General features: G+C 37.8%; 1 protein-coding gene across 2 annotated transcripts in view; it reads left to right on the forward strand.

The window, feature by feature from the left end:
* The window catches only part of LOC133265318 (connector enhancer of kinase suppressor of ras 2-like), a 187,726-nt gene that overhangs the window by 80,239 nt on the left and 89,268 nt on the right, over positions 1 to 18,219 (forward strand). For both annotated transcript variants that reach the window (XM_061445698.1, XM_061445699.1), the window contains exons 3-6: positions 3,471 to 3,673; positions 4,986 to 5,073; positions 12,031 to 12,072; positions 16,357 to 16,476. In XM_061445698.1, coding sequence (XP_061301682.1) covers positions 3,471 to 3,673; positions 4,986 to 5,073; positions 12,031 to 12,072; positions 16,357 to 16,476 — 453 coding nt within the window. The remainder of the gene's footprint in view (positions 1 to 3,470; positions 3,674 to 4,985; positions 5,074 to 12,030; positions 12,073 to 16,356; positions 16,477 to 18,219) is intronic.

Raw genomic sequence — 18,219 nt, forward strand, 5'->3', positions numbered from 1 at the left:
TCCCAGTTACCCTTTCTGCAGTGCGCCTGTCAGGCCTGCTTGACTGAAATGGAGTGTGGTTGACTTCAGTCCACTTTCTGTTCTCACTAAACAGTTTATAATTCAGATTTAGTAATAATTTGACAATTTGTATGACTGTGTAGTTCTGGACAGGCAGTGTTTGGGGTCACTTTTAATAGTCTGTATTAATTCTCTAAACCTGTATGTCCATTATCCACAGATCAAGTAAAGAAAAATTGGTAAAAATGACTGTGCAACAGGGAATGGATTAAACCTTGCTTGGCTCTTTTTTTCCCTGCTCTTGGTATGAAAAATTATCCTGTCTATGCTAATGGCACCCCCTTGTCCCTTTTAGAGGCTTTTCCCTTTTTTTTTTTTCTTTCTTTTAAAACCAGAAATTATATCTAGGATAGGATAGGAAGAAAGAAATCACCTGCCAGGAGGAAGAATTTTACCAGCTCAGAAGCATCATTTCTGTGGTGCATCTCACAATAATAGCACATATTTAGCACAGCAAGAGCAGAATATATGGCTGTGAAACTGAAGGCTGGTACAGTAGCTGGGATAATGAGTTAGTCTAGAAGGTTTGAGACTATCTCAGTCATCACCATGCAGATGAGATGCCTACAGGAACTGGAAGTGATACTTGCAGGATCACATCTGCGGAACAAGGCTACCCATCTACTTACTTGTTATCATAAACTGCATCTCTTCCAACTGTGTTTTCAGGTGCATTCCCAGAATCTGAATCATTGCAGTTCACATCTGTGTGTGCACCCGCTTGCCTGCTCTTTTCTGCTCCGGAACAATCTCTTTTATATCCAGGCATCCTGGTTGCTGATGAGGGAAGGTGCATATGGAGAGAGAAACATGCAGCTGACACGAGGTTGGCTGGGTGCTGAGAGTCAGGATGAGGTGCTCAGAGGTGCTACTTTTGAGGATTATTTCTGACTTTTTCCCATTTTATAATTAATTATGGTAGTTTCATTTTAAAATGATGATCTTGGATTTAAGGCAAGCTTAAATGTAGAGCAATATAATTCTTGTCTTCTACAGAGATACTGATTCACTGTAATTTTTTGTAATATTTTTATCTTTTCCCCTTTACTGTGGCTTGTGAAGTCTCAGCTAAACCACTCACTTGCATCAGCACTTCTACTGTGAGGAACAATTTCCTTTCATCTTCTGATTATCTTTATGAACATACTTTGTCTGCGCTTTGCTATATTTTGAATTTGATGCTCACAGTAATTGAGGTTGCCATTGGCATGTAATTAATAAAGATAAAACAACGAACTTACTCGTTCACTAGGTGGATTTCCTCAAATGCTTTTTCTGTTCAATTCTGCATATTTACTAATGACTTGAGAAGATCGCTCCAGTTGCTTACTACTTGGTAGCATCTAGCATACTTTCTGGCTTTTACAGCTTCACTGGCCAATCTGTTTCCCTTTCTGCTTAGCTTTTCTTGGCAGTAAACTGAGAGGTTTCCAGAGCTTTTGTGCAATAGTGAATTACTGGGGAAATATTTTCTGCTTGCTTCCACAGGGATAAGCAAAGCTGGACGTGGAAATAAAACCAGGAGGATCTGGTTTAGCATCTTTGTAACATCTTGTTGAGTGTGCAAATTCAAACTCTTTCTGAGGGGAAACCAAGCACTGTCTAGTTGGTTGCTAGTCAGTAAAGGCATCCTGATATGTCCATTTAGTCATCATCTTGGCACAAGGAGAAGCTGAGAGAAAAACAGGGCAGGGGAAGGAATTCCTTCAGTGCCTTAATAAAATAAAGATTTGCTACAAATATAAAACAGATGGCATATTAATATCAAATACAGCTGGCTTTTTAACATTAAACTTTTGCAAAATAGAATGACTTGCTTTAGTGATGCTGACTAACTGCACAGTATTTGTTATGGAAAAAAGATGAAGAGCATTGTTCTCATCTGTAGCTAAACCATTGCAACTTCCGTTTATTTCACTGCTCAATCTTAAACTCAAATTCCAAACCTCATTGACTGTGATGCCTTAGGCATGATATGTATATAACAAATAAATTAATTCTGCCCCTACTATTTAAAACTATTTTAAAATCTGAATTCTTTGCAGAACTGACTCAGATAGCAAAGTGTCTCCATTCCTTGTAGGTTGCCCTCCAAGCTAGAGGCAGGGGCTTGATTTATTTTTCAGTGTGAGCTCTAAGCAGGAGAATGGCTGGCAGAGAAAGCATGGTCCTCAGGATGAGCTGTAAGTGGTCCAAACAACTTCACCCAGTGTTTGTGTTTTGTTTGACTTCCATCCAATTCCATTTCATAAGCTTGTTATTGGTCAATGCATTTTCTTTTTTTTGGTGTTGGAAATTACGATTGCCAGTAAAAATATCCATATTGGCATCCATCAGATTTTATGCTGTTTGCAGTTCTTAATTTTCTGTTTTGAGGAGCAAGTTCAGGCAAGAAGAATGTGATATTCATGATGTAACATAAACAGAGTTGAAATTAATAGTGGGCAATCAAATCACAGTCTGAAAGTTGATTTTGTTTAAATGCTCATTAAATTCTTTCACATGCTACATCCTGGTGTGGGAGCAGGAAATCTGTGTTCAATTCAGTATGTTTCAGACTTTCTATGTGAACCTGACTGAATTATTTAATGTATTTGAGCTGAGGTATCTTTGTGCTTGTTACCTGGGTCTAAGTGGGGAATTGGCTTGGTGATAAAAGGACAGAGACATAGATGAAGCAATGTTGGACAAAGGGAAAATGGACTTGTGTGTGGGAATCTTTACTTAGATAAAACACCCCAACCCTCCCCCAGTTCCCATCAGCACTGGAACAGTGGAAGAAGATCCATTAAGACGTATTAAATATGAAGACCCTGTCAGTGGCTGAAGTCTCTGAACACTAACAGCTGTTACAACATGCTTGATCTTTTCTCAGATTCTTCCCTGTGCAGTTACTGGACACAGGAGTACCATGTCTTTGTTCTGACCTGATTTGACTGTTCCCATCTTACGTTACCTATGGGACAGCTGCTCACCACCAATAGCAGGGTTCAGGAATTTTCCTGTAAAAGCATAAGTGAAAAGGAAGTTCTGCCAAGGCTAAGTCATTCCGACTTAGTGGAGACACTGACACAATCTGTGTGAGCAAGATCCAGTGCAGTGGGGCTGCTAACACTTGCTAAACTTGCTATACACCACATAGTCAGCTAACACTGAAGCATAGCAGGTAGGGATGACGTTCTGACTCATCCCCACTTTTTGAAAATGGGAAAGACCTTCAGACTCAGCATATAAGGATTCTTTTTGCCTTCCCCTTGGTGACATAGCTAGACCAATGGGTTTGCAGAAACCAGGCATCCATAAGTCCCCCAGCCTTTCAGCCAGTACCATTCAGAATGTTTAACTTCTTGGTTTATGTAGCTGACAATGCACTATTTCACTTCATTGTGTATCTTCTTCTTTCCCCTCAGAATTATGGTTTGGAGACTGAAAACCTGAGAACTCTGTCTCACAAGCTGAATGCCTCAGCCAAAAACCTTCAGAACTTTATAACGGGTAGAAGGAGGAGTGGCCACTATGATGGCAGGGCCTCCAGACGACTGCCAAATGATTTTCTTACCTCTGTAGTTGACCTGATTGGTGCTGCCAAGAACTTACTAGCCTGGCTGGACAGGTAATTTACTATTCCTTGATCCTTTATGCATAAGAATAATTCTTTGGGTTGTTTTGTGTTTGTTCTGTCTTTTTCTCTTGTACTCTTACATTCTAATATTAAAATGCCAGTTCTGGAATTCTAGTTCTAAATTTGTTTTGGCAAATTTCTCTAAAATAGGAGGGAAAAGTCTAGTACCCTTTTCTGTCAGGAGGGTGTTAAAGTTTTCTCTAGTTACTTTCAGTCTGATAGTATTTTATGTGAAATGAACTGGTTTGTCCTATTCCAAGTTGACATTTCACTGCCAGAAGAGGCAATGTCACAGGTAATTTCAGAAAGAAGGGCAAGGAAGAAAAGATTGTATAGTTTGAGGTGTCCTTCAGCCATCAAAGGAGACATAAAAAAGCTGGAGTTGAGCAAATCAATTAAGAATATTCAAAATAAATTATAGTACATGCTTTGCCTGAAATTTAGCTTTACTTATTAGAGTTCTTATCAAGAGCAGGATTGATGTGTTAGATACAGTTGTGGTGCTAGTTCTCAACAATCAGTCATTTCCAAGTTCAGAATTTGGTGTACGTATCTCTCTGAATAAATGCAGTTAAAATTTTGATGGTGGAAAGACGGAAACCAAAGCACAAACTAGCATCAGAGCACTTATGTTTTGTTTCTCTTTCTTTAGAGTTGTAGCAACAAATAGTTTTATCTTGAATCTGAATGCTTTCAAGTGTATAAATGGCACCTTAGAAATCACAGTGAGGGTGAATCACCTTCCTTTCCAGGATTTGTATAATCCTGGTGACATTTTTCTAACCTAATGCCAGCAGTCATATTCTCTTGGGCTATCACCTTGTCAGTTCTTATGAATTCAAATGGGGCCAGATTCAGCTAGAATCTGCAAAGCCTGAAGAAAATCCGAGGGTGCAGGAAGCTGTTAGTGACTAAGTAAGCATTACTTTGCTGTCTTAATTAAGGTGCTAACTGCTGCTGAAGAGTGGTGTCATATTGGAAAAGCTGTCTTTGTAATAAGCTGCACAAAGGAAATCTGGACTATTGACAATTTTTAGGACGCTCCTATTTCCACTTGCCACAAGAACTATAACTTCCGATATTCTGGCCAGAATCCAGTTTACAGCCTTCCTGCCTACCTTGTTTCTTGTTTCAAAGATATATTTTAGAAAAATTGTGTAACTTGCTACTGGAAATTGTTATGATTAGGTATTTCATATTTCTGTGATGTAGAATTGATCTCTATATTACGTGTTTCTGCTTATTTGGTGAACAGGAGGCGTCATTGTGAAGTCTGTACTAACCTACCCTTCCTTTCTGACAGGTCTCCATTTGTCAGTGTGACAGAATACTCACTGCTGAAAAACAACATTGTTCAACTGTGCCTGGAACTTACAACCATTGTGCAACAGGTAGGAGTGATTATCTTCCTCTCTGAGTCCTCCTCATTCTGATGCTTAAAAATTGCAGTAGTAAAAACATTGCTAAGCTTTCACTTCATCAGAAAAATTGTTTTAGCTTTACCTCTCTTTCTCTGGGAGTGCTGGGAAGGTTTCATGTCAGGTTATCTGCCACCATGCAAGTGTTAAAAAAAAGAACAAAGCTGCAGTGGGAAACAGCATAACTACTGCTAACAGTTTATTACAGGTTAAAATATGAATGATCAAAATTCTTTCAGGGGCAAGTTCTTAGAATACATACAAATAAATGTGTTTGTACTGTGGCTTGCTCAATTAAAGGAGACCCAGTTACCTGAAAGTTGTTTAGTGATTAACATGAAATATTCATAGCACTGAGCAAACCAAATATGGAACAGATAATGGTAGTAGTGTTATCATCACTAATGTTCATTAATTAATTGTAATACAGTACTGTCCACAGGTACACAAAATAAATTTATCTGGTCTGTGGTACTACGCAATATACAAATAATAATAGCCTCTAACAGTGCCTGCCCCTGAAGTAAGGTAAGAGGTGACACACAGGTACAGAAACACTAAGTGGAAGCTGGTTTTACAAATATTTACAGTGAGCTTCTCCTCTTGTGAGTAGATGAAAGCACTGATGAGAAAAAGCAGTGTTACTGCAAGATGTGGAGAGGTTAAAGAACAGGCAGGGCTGTCTTGTAATGAACCAAAAGAGAAAGATGAAAGTGGTGTAGGAAGGAAAACAAGAAAAAAGCTTAAAGCTGTAGTTTCATAAGCACTGTCTAAACGACTGGCCAGTTAAATGGCCCTGCCTCCAACACAGCAATTAAGTATGGAGTAGCTGCTTTCTGCAAACTCTTCTTTCTTTTCCTCCTCTTCAATTTCATTTTAATTCTTGGAAAAAAGAATTAAGGTTGATAAGTATCAGTCTTTGTATTTTCCACTATTATCCTTAATTTATAATATTCAGCTTTATTCCTGTTAGAAATTTTGCCCTTTATGCGTTTTTACAGTGCAAAACAAAGATCCTTTTTCTGTTTTCTTGGTTTAAAAATTCCTATGTAGGCATTTAATTATTGATGTATCTTTATTAAGCTTTCTCTTACAAGGTGTTTATAGCACTAGGCTATTTTTGATTTACAGACTAAGCAAAATGAACTTCTCTACAGTATAAAAAGTTTGGATTCTGATTCTGCCCTTCAGCTGATATTGCACTTTGTGTGTTTGATTTTTCCCTGTGGTCTAGGTGAGAACAATATACTTTTGAATTGCTGTTTCCCTTTCTGTCATTCATTTTGCTGGTTTTGGCGGATGACATTCAGTTCTGCTTTGCCAGCAATAGTTTCGTAGTTTGGTTCTTTTTTTAATTCCGAGTCTTCAGCACCACTCCCAAAGCTGTCCTCCTTTTGACAGCATAAAAACAATCTATCTTTTAGCATGAACTCCAAGACATTCCAAGATGAGAAATGTTTAATTAGTTCTTCAGGTCTGTTAAAAATCAAGTTTTGTCTTTTCCTTATTGTCAGGTCTGGGTTGTTTGATAGTCATCTATTGAGTCCTTTTTACAGTAGACTAAATTTAGCAACCAGAAAGAGTAATAAAAACCAAGATCATTGCTAGGGAGAATGTTCTGATGTTACTAAATCTGAGGAAAATTGATCTTAATGTGTGAAAGCAGAAATGTTTCACTTAACCCAGAATTTCGGTCTTAACTATAGGCTAAAATATGAATTGAAAGGTGGAACTAATAGAAACCTGGATTTCAGATCCTTTTAGGTACTCTTTGTTTCATGAACAATGTATATTTTAGGTGTCTAATTTAGTCAGTGTGAAAGTAGCAGACAGGGCTATGCATTTGGCACATTGTGGAATGCCTTCAACCTGATGATTTATTTTGTGCAAAATTAACACACTTTTGTGGTTAACTTATAGCTGCCACTCAGGGTGAACTTCCTTCTGAATAGGGGGCATTGGTGCATAACCTTAGTTTAGTACAGACACTGCGTGTGAAGCTTCTTGCTGGGATGTACTCTATGTGTCTGAGTGACATACTCTTAGCTCTAATCAGGAAGTAGGTTTTTAGCTTTTATGTCATGTTTTTTCTCTGTATGACTGTGAAGATGACATCTTCATTCGAAATTTAAACTAAACATGAACTGCAATGCTGGATATCATTATTTACACACCACATAAATGCTATGATGAGTAAGCATTCACTTGTTTATTTGTAAACAGTATTTTTTCATACTGGTTATGAGAATGCTGATCTTTAGCTTTAGAGGAGTTTTACACCTGTCCATTTATGCTTGGGATTGTACTTTACTCAGTTTTCTTATCTCTCACAATATCACCTTCATAGAATAAGCAGGGAAACTATGAAAGAATAGCATTATGCAGAAAGCTGCAGGCACATCCTGATTTTAAGGTGTGATGTCCTATCAAAATGTGCTGATGACAATGTGCAAAAAAAAACATGTTAGAACAGAGTATTGAAGTGTTTGAGCTGCTGACTTCATTTTGAAGTGCAACTTTAGCTTCAAGGTAGGCTAGCTCTCCTTTCTCCTCTGAAAATGAATCCACCAGAGTTACTTAACTGAATTTGGATTTGGTCATGCTCGAGTGCCAAGGTTACCCTGGAGGAAAGATAACTGAAATAACAGTTGAGGAACAGGTTTGGAATTTTGTTCATAAAATGTAGACGCTGGTTAATTTTTCATTGAGTAGAAAGAGTTCACTTGTTCTAATAGAAATGGGTTTCTGATTTTTTTCTGTTTCTGTCTGAGATGTTTAAACTTGTGATAGATGCTTTTGGCACATCCATTATAGTGCACGAACAAACGTCCTCTAAACAAAAAGTTTGACTGTGCCTCGTGGAAGAATGTCAGCACAACTCAGGCTAATTTTTTTCCAACAAATGCCAAACGAACTTTTGCTTGTTCTCCCCTTTATTAATGTTTAATTATCCTCACTGAGATAAATTCAGACACCATAACGCAGACTTTTACCCTACTTTTAGCCAAACACTTTGTGTTCAGGATGAAGCTGAAGCTTTGTTTCTTAAAGCTATCTAGTTTGTACTGCCATGAAAAGAAATTGTTTCACAGTAGTTTCCTCTACCTGGTATAACTTTTATTTGCTCCTCTGAGCAGGTGGTTGGACTAGATAACCTCCAGAGGTCCCTTCCAACTGAACTATTCTGTGATTCAGCAGCTGCCAGTAAAAACGTGGGTGTTATTTTCAGTTTGAACTTTGCAGACTTCAGCTTTCAGCCCCTCCATCTTATTTGGCTTGCGTTTGCTAAAGAACATTTTGTTATTGAACATCTGTTCACTGTTTTCTAAATATAGATTATGATCAAGTCTTTACCTTAATTAAACCGAGTAAAATAAGTTACTTCAGTCTATTTACCACTGCATCTTTGCCTAATTTCAGAGCAATCTCGTTCTTTTTAATTCCAGAAGTGTTTGATTTTGTATATGCAAGCAATATGTTTTTAAATATCGTGTTGTCATATCCACCGCACGAAGCTTGCAGTAGATCTTTACTGCAGTGTTATATTGGGAAATGGCATTCAACTGGCAAACATCATAAAGTTTGAAGTTCTCTTCCAGGCTGCTCCTTTATAGGGTCTTTTTTTTTTTCAGTAGTTGACTTAACTCATGCAGGTTTATTGTACTAAGGTAATGAACTAAATAAATATTTTACTTGTGTTACTACCTTTATGTGTTGGTTAACTGTCCTCAACATTTCTTACAAAATGTTCTTTATGGTATCTATCTGCAAATTTCAGTAGTGCTTGCATTTTTCCCTTTTGGAAATAGAAACTAGAATTATGAACATAGCGTGGGTGAGCACAAGTCCTACTGACCTTTTTTCTTCATGAATATTCAAATAATGCTGTTTTGCTTTATCAGAGTTATGAATGTGTACTGTACCTTTGAAAGGTAGGTCGTTCTGCAGAGTGCAGAAGCTGACTTGTATGTAACACTGCTGCTGTGATTGTTTTCATAATTCCTGTATTTTACCATTTTACAGAGGGGAAATAGAATGCAGGTGCTTTGTTAAGAGTTTTTTTAGCTCAAACCATTTTTAAACATGTCATCCTGCCTAAGGAGGATGTAGGAAGAACATTACTATAACTATATTGTTTATTTCCTAAGAAAAATGGATCAAAATTCTATACATGTTAGTCCTGGAAGGTTTTGATTTTTTATTAATGAGGTCCCTAGTGCATAGCTGTGTATCAGAGAAAAATAAATCAGAAGAATATCGTGACCTACGTATCTTAATATGTTAGTGTAATATTGGAAGGGCTTTTAAGCTCTCAGTTAAGCTAGTCTGATGTATTTAAGCAAAAAAGTCAATATACATCTATTTTGGAAGGAATCCCAAAGCCATTAACATTTTTAATGCTAATGTAATCTTGAATGTGCAACATAAGTATGGCTGACATTAATTCTGCTCTACAAAACATTAAAATTTCAGGTTTTCTATACAAAATGCTTCTATTCTCTGACCTGAAGTAATTAAGTTTGTTCAGAATGAAGCTCATATTGCGTTTCTAGCACAGAAATTAAAGGAATAATTTAGAAAGGAGCATTAGCTCTGAAGTCAAGTGGTATGCCCTGCTGTGATTATTTTGTTCTCTTGGTACTCAGAGGGTTAAAAGGAGATGGTGGATGTGCTGTTTTAAGTGTGTAAAACTTGTAGGGAAAACTGCCTTGGGCATTGCCATCCAAACTGACTAATTGAATTCTTTTTTTGTGCTCTAGAAAATAACAGTGTGGATACAGGAGAAACATCAAAGGAATACTTGACCATGAAATGCTAATATAAATTCTTCTCTGTGTTTCTTGGCACTCTCAGTCTTCTGATTTTAACTTTCTTACTCTGTCACAATATTCTCTAAACGGTGTTCACTTAGAAATTAATTTCTCTATAAAAGTGCTACTGTTCCAAAATAAACATGACCCTTGGGGCAGAGGCTGCGGTAGTTGCCTGTACCCGGGGCTGAGCGGCTCAGGCAGGTTGAATCAGATCTGCAGCAGCCATGGATGGGCGGAAGGACAAGGTCCTCAGGAGAGCATCCCAGGAACATAGTTTGGGGGCTGGGCACTGTATCCTCAGTGGGGGGGATACAGCTGAGGTTTTAAGCCCCTGGACAAGCGGAGCAGAGATCTGCCAGTCAGCTGCTATCTCTCTCACAGAGTACCACAGCCCGAGCCAATCTGCTTCTAGAGTAAATACAGTGGGGACATTGGAATTATTTAATGGGAAGTTTAAAATAATCAACTGTTACTGCAAAGGTATTATGATCCAGGAAAGAGAAATTATAGGGAATCTTAAATTATTTGAGGGGGTCTTTTAGGTATATCAATAAGTTAAACTTTACTTGGAAACTAAACACCTAAGACACCTAAACAAGGCAGACTGTTTTTTACTTGTCATATCCTCATCCTTATAAATATGTTCTGAAATCCTCATCCTGCTTTGCAGAAAGCTTTTTCCAACACGGCATACCATTTGGAGAAGTGTTTAACAATCTCCCAACATAGCTTTTCTGTTAATCATTCATTTGCTTAAATGTAATTACTCAATGCACGTATGGCATTACAGACAGGAAGCTGGGCACTGGTGAGGTGAGGAGCCCACAGCTTGGTTGTGGAGGGCTCATAGGGCTCTGGGGCTCCCACCTCCCTCAGGGTCTGGTGTGGGTCTCCCTGAACACAGGGAGATGCTGGGTGGTACTGTGGAGCCCTGGCCGTGGTGGAGCTGCCTCAGTGCACCCAGGGCCTCTCCTGTAGCAAGGAGTGAAGCACTTGTGCCATGGCTGTGCCTTGATTTACAGAGGGCTGTGCTGAGGAAATTCCCTAAACATTCAAAAGCAGTAGAGGTTCCTTTTAGGAATTTGTATGCTTTGTTCCACAAAGGAAAAGTGCTATTCTAGGCACTGTAGTATCACTAGATCAAAACAGACATTAAGGGAGAAATAACTCTTAAGTTACGGAGTTATAAGATTTATTAGTCTTTCAAAAATAGCTAAAATAGGAAAATGGCTGCTCTAGAAGTTACAAGCAAATTCAGAGGTTTATCAGGAATATTGTTTTTCAGCCCTACTTTAAATTGGTTAAGAGCAACATTGTGTAATGGAAAGCTGGGATGGAGTTGTTCTTTGGGAGGTCTTATGGCAGTGAAACCTCCTGGATATTCCTGGATCAGTGATCAGCATGAGCAGCCCTGTGTCCTTTCTCATCCCTTTTTGGTGTGGCTTGTGCCTTCCGTAGTTCAAAGCTCAAGCAGTTATGTGACTTCAGCAAGCAGATGGGACCACTGCTCTTTTCTGTCCCTTGTGCACAGTGTAGACAGTCAGGCCTTGGAGCAAAAGATGGAGCAGAAGAAACTGACAGAATGCACATGCGATGTTTAGCATCTTTAGCATTGTACTTGTCAAATATTGTCTGTCTCCTCTTCCTTCCCGTGCTTTATAGTAACACAATCTACCTAGTGATAGGTCTGACATGACTGCGCCCCGCACAGCTTGTGCGACAGGTGACAAACATTCTGCCTGATTTAAGGCCAGGCAGTGTAGCCCTTGCTCTGCACATCATTGAAAATCTGACATGCCACATTAATTATACCCAGTTACTTTTTTCTCACTATCATGACTCTGTCCCCCCCGCTTACATTTATATTGTTGTTAGTTTTGAACACGAGTTTCAGGACTGTCAAGGGACGAATAGATCCCTGAGGTTAACTAGCCACAAGAGAAGTCAAGTGGCCTGAGATTGTAAAGTAACCTTTTGGTCATGACAAGCTCAAGAGCTCATTTGTCTTTACACGTACGTCTGTAAGAGATAGCTATCAGCATAAAGACGCCTTTCATTTCTTCACAGGACATTTAAAATAACGTGTACTTATTGTTTTTTGTTTATTTTGCCACAGGATTGTACAGTGTATGAAACAGAAAATAAAATTCTTCATGTGGTAAGTAATCTAAGTGTTCTGCTTTGCTCTTCTCTAATCCTACCCCATTTACTTAAATGATATTAAAAAAATTAAAGCTACTAGAGCAAAATAAAGTTTATTAATGTTTGACACAGCTTCTGATGAATTTTAACAGTTGCTAAAACTTAAAGTTTTCATAAATAAGATCAAGACCAGCGAGAGAGAGATCAGCTTACATGCTTTGTGACCCTGCCTGAAACCAACTTAGTAATAGCTCTGCTTCCTACCAGCCAGTTTAATGGCTGCCCCAGTACTCTAGATTTAACACTCTAAAATGTCCTTTTTTACATCAACATAAAGAAATGGAGATTCTACCCAAATGATAGTAATAAAATAACACCCACACCTGTTTATTTTAGCAGGCAAAGTCAGATGCTCCCTCTCACTCCCCTGACACAGTTCCTATATTCCTGTTATACCTATAGTTAATTGCAAATACATAATTATTGCTCTTAGATTGTTTTAGAAGCTTCACAGAACTCTTACTAGTATAATACACCTATTAGTATTGCTGAGGTGGAATTCTAGTAATGGATCCCTCAGACCTGGTGCCTTCACTGGTTGTCACACTGAGCCATTGGTGCACAGTGTGCGCACAAAAAATACAGCGATGAAGAGGAATGGAAGAATCTTATATAAAAAGTTATTGATTAGATACTGGCCTGTAAAGTTCAAATCCTTTATATTTTACTGGCACTAAAAACTTGTACTGGCTGAGACAGAGTTAAACCCTATGGTGAAAGGGAAATCTCAAAGGATTTGCAAGTTCAGATAAGCTTTTGACAAGCTCTAACCAAGTGCCTGACTCGTTTTAGCAGGAAAACAGAAACCCCAAACCTTTTACACATACTTTGCTTCCAGCAGGGATTAAAATATGTCCTAAAACATTTATGTGCTGTTAAATTCAAAAGGCATGCAGTGACTTTTAGACAATAACTTACTATTCTGAAATAGCTTACCTGATTCTGAAATGGACTTCTAAAAGCACCTGAAATCTTCTGGGATTTGGAGTATGTGTGTGCATCTATGTATATATAGATACATATATGTGCATTTTTATCTCACGATTCTAATTGCATATGACTTTCACAAATACATCTTTAGCACGAATATTACTTTTGACTTTTCTACCTCTTGTTGATGGTAACCTGAAAAGATGGAAGTGAAGAGAGAAAAGTTTCCATTTTTAAGCCTTCCACAGGCTCAGCAGTGAGAGTGTGATGAACCTTAAGGAGCCTAAATCCCAAGGCAGTAGAACTCATCTTAGCCTGAGCAAAATCATGTGAAGCTATGACCCGGAGCATCCTGGCTCTAAGAATTGACATGATTATCGTCATAACTCTGGGTAAATTGAGAAGAATCACCATCTTTCTAGCAGCATCTTAAAAAAAAGAAAATTTATTTCAAGGACACTGAATTAAAGAATAAGCTTTGTAAACAGTTAATTTCTTTTATGGTCTCTATATTTATTAAAAAAATTAAAAATAAGAAAAATAATTTTGATGCTCTAAAGTAAAAATTTACACTTGTAAGAGAATCTGTAATTCTTAAACACCACATGGCCTTTTGTTCTCTTTCTGAAAGATATTAAGAAAGGTATGCTTAGAAGTAAATACAGATTTATAGAATGATGATCAATGGTTGACTTTCTTCATTGGCTACTGGAGATATTCACTGAAGTGTAGATTTGTGTGGAATAGCTCCACACTGAGGGAGAATGTTCTCAGCTGCGATCACAGGGCACAGATGCCATTCCCTCAGTAGTCGTGGGACTGGACTGTGTCTACTCTGCACTCAAGTATTATGAGAAAAGACAAGTTATGAAGGAGTCATCTTCAGGATCACTCTGAACTGAATGCTGGAGGGTCAGGTTTCGTTTTTTTTTTGGATATCTGTTCAGCAAATGTGGTTGTTGGAACTGCCTCAGTTCTTTAGACTAATATAGTATGCCTCTCATAATAAATAAATGACAACCTGCTAGTTCTTTCTCTCAGCAGTACATACAAATTATTAACTATATCCATTCTACCATCCAAGCAGTAGCTGCCATACTAAAAAAACCTTTTGTGACATAGAAGTTTGCATGGCTTTTTCAAGACTTAGTGGTTACCTAGAGGGTCTATTGTCACGGCCCATTGAGGGAAGTCTAACAGATGAATGTTGGTGTTGAACCACCTGTAAAACTGTATGGAAAGTTCCTCTGCAACAGGTGCTGAACTTCTTGAAGAACCCTTTTTTTTGTTTGAGATTTTCTGAAGCACAGTAGTATTGCGCCATCTGGAGAGCGTGCACTTTGCTTCTGTGTGCTTTCAGAACTAGTACTCAAGACTTCGGCTCTTCCCTTTTTTTCAGTGCCCAAAATACTTCAGCATGTGTTGGTGTACCATCCCATGTTGATAGTCCGTACCAAACATTACTTCCTGACCCGGGCCTTGGCATTATTTACAACTGGTGTCAGGCCTCTCTTGTATCTGCTGAACTTCTTTTGCAGCAAACTGATCTTTTTAAATACTCTAATACGATTTTCTTGAATATTTTCCTCATGATAAAATCCTACATAGATTTTATTTGATTTTCTGAATCATGGGGAGATCTTACAGATTCATAACAGTAAATTTGACTGAAACCTTCTTTGTTTATTTCATTCCAAAGTTTATTTACTGAAAAAGTATTTGAATTACATCAGAAAGTAGAAAGTGATATGTCTGGGATTTAGTCTGCATCTAATCTATACATATGATCTTAAATGTTAAAGCATAAGAGAGGGCTTCAGTTTGAAATCATCATAGTGTTTTGATATGTCTAATTCAAAAGCTGGATGAAAGCATATACTCACAGACAGGGTCAAACATGAATTCATAAGCAGAATAAGCAGTAGGGTCCACTTTTTGAGCAAGCCAGTTTCTATGTCTCTGGTGGCAGAAGACAGGACCTAAAGTTTTGTTTAGGGGTTCTGTCCCAAAGCTGAAACTACTAGAAATATTTTGGGTAATGATGACCTTTAGGTGCAGTCATGCATATCTGAATGGGGGACTTTGCACCTTGCAACTGGTACAGAATACAGATGCCACATCCAGTACTCCAGACCTGTCCTTGGATTTCCAGATGAGTGAATGGAAACATAATCTCTAAATTCAGGCAGTTAATTTATACATTGTGACAACTTTATTTGTTTAACCTATAATATGTCAAATGAGTTATTAGAAGTCTTCGTGCTTTTGCAAATGCCTGGAATAAAACTTCCCTTAAGAGATTTCACCAGAATTTGCTGTAATTAGGGAAAATGAGAGTATAGTCCCCAAAGGAAAATAGATGCATACAGCACAGCTTTGACTGGAAGAACATACAGAAATTCATCCATATGAATGCTTTCACTTTCAGATTAGGTTCAAATATTTTTAGGCATAGTCTTTTTAAATGAAAGCTTTAAGCAACACATGCAAACTTGGGAATCAATCTTTATATATGAAGATTCTCCAAGAGTACAGATCGACTTCTTTCTAATCCATATAGTTGACAGTTTGCCTTTGAGAGACGTGTTTAGTCTTTCAGTAATTTCAGTGCAATGGAGTTCCTACTTCAAAGGTGTTTATGTGGATTGGCATTAAGATTTTGAGATCTTTAGCTGGAAGGCAGGATAAGAAAATTATTGCACAGTTGCAGTGATCCAGAACATCAGTTAAAGGATGTCTTCGAAGATGCATAAGAATTTTACTTCATGAAATTAGTTAAATAAGGCACTCATCTACCAATGTAATTTTTAACAAAGGAAACACTTTCTAAGTTATTTAATGCAGAATTCACCTAATGATCACTGCTGATCGGGTTGCTCTTTTGGTAGCCAAAATAGATTATTGAGTTGGTGGATAAGGCATTTATTTTGACATTTTTCACTTGACTTCCATTGTATCTATGTTGATACATTATAATGACAGATAGGATGTAGTTGATCAGGTTGTTTCTGGTTCTGGTTTTGTGTGTAGCTGGAGTTGAGAAGATAGTTCAGATACACAGTTCTCAGTGCACAGTAAAATGTTTTGATCAGAAGAACATGCATGTACATGCATGTAAACTTGTTTTGTAATTTATGGTTATTTTCTGTTCCCTTAACTTTTTGTTCTTAACTATCATATACCTGTAGTTTTTACAATGCTAAGAAGTAAAATTATCTATTCATTCTCAATTAGTTCTCAGAATAAGAACTTCTTCACTAGTAGTTTCAGTTTAATATGAGCAATTATATTGACTTGTTTTTCTTCGTAGTGTAAAACCTTGTCTGGGATTTGTGACCACATCATTTCGCTCTCATCCGATTCTCTGGTGTCACAGTCAGCACATCTTGAGGTAGTTCATCTCACCAGCATTATGCCCAGTGAGGGTTTGGTAAGTAGCAAAGCAGTTTAAAGTTTACCTGTTAGAGTACAGAATACAAGCCTCAGTTCTTCAGGGTGATAACTTCTTTTGATTTATTGTGAAATCAGAATGTATTTACACGCAGTGTCCTACTTATTTGGTAAACTGATTCAGATTTCCGAAAGTGGTTTAATTAACATTTATCTAAATAAAGGAATTGTATTTTTTTTTCAGAAATTAAAACCTTTTTTTACCTAGGGCTTCACGTGCAACTGGTAACTACATGAGCAGCTAGGGAAAGGTTATAGCCATTTGATAGCCATATTGCAGGTTTTGGCATGTACCGAAGTAATCCCCAAATACATACATATACAAATAAAATGAGCTAAATATCATTAACGTGGTTTGAAAATGATTAGTGGGAGATATGTTTCTTGGGGTTGCATAAAAATAGTTATATGCCTCCCTACGGATTCAGTTCAAATAAAGCTTTCAGAAGTATCATCCCAGAAACAAAATGAAATCTCATAAGTTATTGTTGACTGAGCAGACTAGTCAGGTGTCTTTTGAATGCCACAGCTGCTCTGCGGTAAAATGGGTCACACCATTAACATTTTCTTCAGAGGTAATAATTAAATAATTATTTGGCTACCACTTTTAAACAATAATGTACTGTTACATATTTTGGACAAGGGATTTTTGTGAAGTTTTAGGGGCAGGTGGTAAAGATTTCTGTCTCCTCTCAGTAGTCCTTTACTTTACATCCTGCTATTGGTATGCTGCAGGAGGATAGGGGTTGTGCTTGGGAACCTAGTGCCTCAATAAAAGCTAAAGAATAAGGTAGCACTGCAGGCATGAGGATGTTCTTGCACATTCTCCTCAAGAGACAGACTACTTTTTCCAGTACAATCTCATATAATGTCTCCAACTGCCCTCTCAGGGTTCGGGTTTGGTTTTCTTGGGTTTACTCCCCCCCAACCCCTAAAGAGGAGGTATCCAAGAATGTTGTTCCTGGGTTGGTGGAAGCACCCGGAGGAGCTAAAAAAGGAGGAGAAGTTGGTAACCGTAAGACTTACCTGCCAAATATCTCAGCTTTAACAAATAAAATACATGTGAGTGTTACTATAGGCATTCTGGCATGTTTCTTGACTGCGATTCAGTGTGATTTACAGTTAAATTTCTGCTAGTTGAGATGTGGTGTATCATTTCAATATCTTACTCTTTGGTCTGATATAGAATAGCATGAATTGAATGCAAATCCTGTCAAAGTTACAGGAACATGATTTTGAGGTGTGCATATTAATTTGAGAATGGTGTATTTTAATAACATGAGGAGGTTTTGTATGACTGCATAAGTTTCCTTTATTCTTAGATTAAGTCAACAAAGATCATTACAGCAGTATAAAACGCATTTAATTTTAATTCTGTGGCATCACAGATGCAAAGCCTAGTATGTAATCCTGAAGACAGATATAATTTGCCTGCTGTGCTCCTGCATCCCAGTGGCCAAATGTGTTCCCTCTGTGGCCCAGTTTCCCCTCTTGGTCTGATTTCTGGGTTAGTGCAGGGGTGTCCAGAAACACCAGGTCATTTACAGTTTGTGTAGTATATATGCTGTAAATCAGTCCGTGCTTTCGACTCACATTAGGACTAATACATCCTGTATGCTAGTAGTCTGGATCTCTATGTAGCTTTCCTTTCTATCAAGAACTGTAATGTATTTCTGCTGATCTACTTAGAGGAAAGGTCGCTCTCAGTGCTGAAGAGAATGTG

The sequence above is a fragment of the Pezoporus flaviventris genome, unplaced genomic scaffold, assembly GCF_033815535.1.
Source record: "Pezoporus flaviventris isolate CSIRO_AGI_PZ_B2104156 unplaced genomic scaffold, CSIRO_AGI_Pfla_v1 ptg000005l, whole genome shotgun sequence".
Classification (NCBI taxonomy): Eukaryota; Metazoa; Chordata; class Aves; order Psittaciformes; family Psittacidae; genus Pezoporus; species Pezoporus flaviventris.